The 4,066-nt window shown below is 35.9% G+C and overlaps 1 protein-coding gene across 1 annotated transcript; it reads right to left on the bottom strand.

Moving 5' to 3' along the window:
- Positions 1–682: 682 nt before the first annotated feature.
- On the bottom strand, positions 683–1,204 carry LOC107413723 (uncharacterized). The gene is made up of 2 exons (XM_016021758.3): positions 911–1,204; positions 683–811 (listed from the first exon to the last, which is right to left on the bottom strand). Exons 1-2 carry the CDS (start codon positions 1,202–1,204, stop codon positions 683–685), a joined length of 423 nt encoding a protein of 140 aa, XP_015877244.3.
- Between the last annotated feature and the right edge of the window lie 2,862 nt (positions 1,205–4,066).

Genomic DNA, 4,066 nt, shown 5'->3' with positions numbered 1-4,066 from the left:
CATTTCATGTTATCTCAAATGTCAAAACAATTTTCTTTATCTAATATTTTATGATGCAGGAATCTTTCATTTTTCTAGCCGAATTTAACAAACTCCAGTTTGTTAAGTCTTCTATGAGATTGGCGATGAAATTCATCCTAAGCTTGAGTTTTTCGAATTCGTCCAATAACTATTTTATTTTATGAGTAGCCAACATTGTCCAAGCTGAATACAAAAATAGAAAATAATGGCCCTGAAAATTTGGGCCCTAAACTTTATTGATGCCAAATGACATAACGAGTACAAGACTTAATCTCCTGTTTAATACACCTAACTAGTCTTTTTTGCCTTTGATGTTTCATGAGCTTCCCAACTAGTTTGTTAAACTTTCTTTAAGAAGTGGCCATTAATCAGTTTAAAATGCTTTGTACCATCAAAGTCCTGAAAATGATATACCATTTCCCTAATATTTTGGTGATAGTCAAAGGCCTTTCCTAGGTATAAGACAATTTGCCATATTTTGGATCTTTGGAACCAATTACAGGATTACTTTCCACACTAAGTCTCCGTTGTCAAAGTTCTTGAATCGCACTCTTTTGTTATATGCTTTTGCCATAGCTTTCTTTTGTATTTGAAGATGGTCCAGTATAGCCAATCGCACTTTGTCTAATTCTTCTATCTCTTACATCATGGCTTAACTATATTAGGCCAGAGTAAGATTGTGTTGTTGGACAATTTGTAAAGACCTCATAGTTACCTCCATCAGCGGAATAGCATCATGCCTATACGTTAGTGCGAAAGATATTGTACTAGTGCCAGATCGCTTTGATGTCTAATAAGCTCATAAAGTTTCAGATAACAAGTTGTGCCAATCCCTAAGTTTGTCATTTACCATTTTTTCTAGGATGCCTTTCAAGATTTGATTTCTTACCTTGAATTGACCACTAGCCTGAGCAAAATATGGGGTTGAATGAGTAAGCTTGATCCCATATTCTTTGACAAATGTCTCAACTGCTTCACCAATGAACACTGTTCTGCAGTCGGTAGTAATAGTTTCTAATATACCAAACCTGTGGATTATAACTTCATTAATGAACTTGGTCACATCGGCTTGGTTTATAGTTTTCACCAATCGTGCCTTGACCCACTTAGTGAAGTAGTTAATGGCTACAATGATGCACATATGCTGCTTACTCGATCGATACACTTTGCCAATCAAATCCATAGCCCTACCTCAAAATGGTCAAGGCTTAACTATTAGATTGAGTGGTATGATCGGGATGTGCTGTATTAGATCATGATGTTGGCAAGTTGTACACCTTTTAGCATATTTAATGCAGTCAGATAGGATAGTCAGCTGTGTTTCCTTATTAACCATCACCTGTTTGTTCCTACTTGGTGCGCACCATAAATACCCTCATGCACCTCAACCATTACTAACATTGCTTTATGTTTGCCCAAGCATTTCAAAAGTAAGTCATCTTGGTCTTTCTTATATAACTGCTTGTCAAACAAAACATAATGAATTGCTCTTAGATGAGTTTTTCTGTCATTATTTCCACTGGGATTCTTCAAATATTTTATCAATGGAAATCTCTAGTCATTTTTATCTATTGCTACACAAAAGATACCTCTCGTTGTGAATCTTTCCTTCAACATTAAGAGATTATTCTTCTATATACTCACAACCTTCTCTATCAACTCAGCTACGATGTGCCTGAAGCTATTTAGACCATCTTTTTGGCTCAAAATTCAATTCTCTTGGCACATTTTTAAGAATTACATCGTCAAAACTTTGTATGAGCTGATTTGCCACCATGTAATATTCAGATAAGGCCAAACTATGACAACGGTATTCACACATCAAATGTTTCAGGGCCAATATTAAGTCTTTAATTATTTCAACTGTAGATGCTCCCAGTTCCTTCTAAATTTCTAAGTCGATGATCCAAGCTTCATATTCAGCATGTTTGTTTGAGCATTCAAAGGCGAGTTGGAATGAAAATTATATCATTCACCCGTTTAGGGATTCAATTACAATTCCTACTCCTGTCCAAGTTCGTTTCTTTGATTCACAAAGCTCAATTTCCAAGGTGTAAGGGAAATTAAAGCTATATCTACTAGATCCATCTCACTTTCCACCTCTAAACATAGATGATCGGCCAAACAGTATGCCAAAATTTATACTTTTTCTGCTTTTTAGGACACATACTTAAATGCAAACTATAACAATGCTATTGTCCACTTTCCAATCTGTCCTCTAATAATGGGTTTCAACAACATATACTTGATTAAGTGAGTTTAAGAAATAATAAGCACCATAGTCGGTAACATGTAGTGTTGTAACTTTGTTACTGGAAAATACAATGCCAAGCATAACTTCTCTATAAGAGAGTACTTCAGCTCATTTGGCATAAGAATTCTATTCAAGTAATATACAGCCTGTATATATATATATATTTTAGTTCATTGCCTTGGGCCAGCAGACATCCAATAGAGTTTTCTATTGTCGAAATATAAAGTTTCAATGGCCGATTCTTATGTATAGGCATTATGACATGTGGTTTTACCAAGTATTCTTTTATTCAATCAAATGCCTTTTGGTGATGACTTTCCCATTTAAATTCCTCTTTATCCTTCAACTTCAGTAAGGTTGAGAAAGGTTGGATTTTTCCAAATGTGTTAGAGATGAATTTTCTAAGAAAGTTGATCTTTCCAGTAAAGCTTTGCAGCTCCTTTTTGTTCCTCGGTGATTATGCTTTCAAAATTGCCTGAGCCTTATTGTTATTAACCTCGATGCCCCTTTGATGGACTAGAAAACCTAGGAAGTTTCTTGCAAAAACACCAAATGCACATTGCAATGGATTCATCCTCAACTTGTATTTTCTCATCCGCTCAAGTGCCTTTCTCAAGTTGGTCACATGATCCTTTTTGGCATCCGATTTTACAAAGACATCATTAATATAGACCTCTAAGAGATGCCCAATCATATCATGGAAGATTGCATTCATTGCTCTTTGGTATGTAGCTCTTGCATTCTTCAAACTAAATGGCATGACGACCCATTCGAATGTTTTTATTCCACCTGGAGGTCTAAAGGCTGTCTTTGGCACATCTTCTTTAGTGATGAAAATTTGATTATATCTAGAATGTCCATCCATGAAGGAAAGAATTACATACTTGGTGGCTCTATCCATAAGGAAATCAACCACAGACATAGGATACTCATCTTTGGGTGTAGCCAAATTTAAATTTCGAAATCAATACATACTCTCATCTTTTCTTTCTTCTTCACCATCGGGAGTACATTAGATAATCACTCTATATATTGAGCTATCTTGATTAAGCCAACCTTAATCAACCTTCAGTGTGACCTCTGTTGAAATCTTCCTTAGTGGTTGCTTATATGGCCGAAACCCTTCTTTGATTGCAAATGGTATTCTACCAAGTTTCTTTCCAGGTAAGGCATTTTGTGGTAGTCCCATGCAAAACAATCTTTGAACTCTTTTAAGAGTCCAATATTTTATCGCAAAAATAACTTCCAATAAACCACTTACGAATGTTGGCCAATGATCCTCATCAATTCCTAAGTTTACTTTATCAATGGATCTTAAACCTCAGCCTTGGAGTCATCCATCTTAATTGGTGCCAATCGAATCTCATTGAAGATGGACCGATCATCAACATCGGAATCATCCTTTATAATACATTCGGCCAAGTCAATGGTTGAATTAATTTCCTACTTTTTTTCTACCATGTATGCCATTAACTTTCTGATGGTGATTTGAATTGCCACTATCTTCATTTCCTCATTTCGGTACATATTCAGTGAGAACTGTTTATGCTTAACTCTGATATCTAAGATACTGTTGGTCGAGCCAACTCATCCCCAACCTCTTTTCCCATTTTGCATAGCCCTTTGATATCTTTTCAAGTCATAACCCCTTGCAGGGTGGTCTTGTTTGTCACTGCCAAAAAAGTGGATGAGGCCAACTTCATCCTTCTAATACTAAGCTTTGATTGCATTAGGACTAACTAAGAAAGGTTGACTATCAGCTTGTACCACCTCAACTTCCTCGCCATTTCA

This window comes from Ziziphus jujuba, chromosome 8 (genome assembly GCF_031755915.1).
Source record: "Ziziphus jujuba cultivar Dongzao chromosome 8, ASM3175591v1".
Taxonomy (NCBI): domain Eukaryota; kingdom Viridiplantae; phylum Streptophyta; class Magnoliopsida; order Rosales; family Rhamnaceae; genus Ziziphus; species Ziziphus jujuba.
Note: the sequence above shows the minus strand (reverse complement) of the source record. Positions and strands in the feature narration are given on the sequence as shown.

Coding starts and splice junctions, on each gene's coding strand:
- LOC107413723 (XM_016021758.3), bottom strand. CDS start 1,204: ATGGATTTGATTGGCAAAGTGTATCGATCGAGTAAGCAGCATATGTGC. Junction 812..910: donor AGGCTAGTGGTCAATTCAAG/GTAAGAAATCAA, acceptor TGAGCTTATTAG/ACATCAAAGCGATCTGGCAC.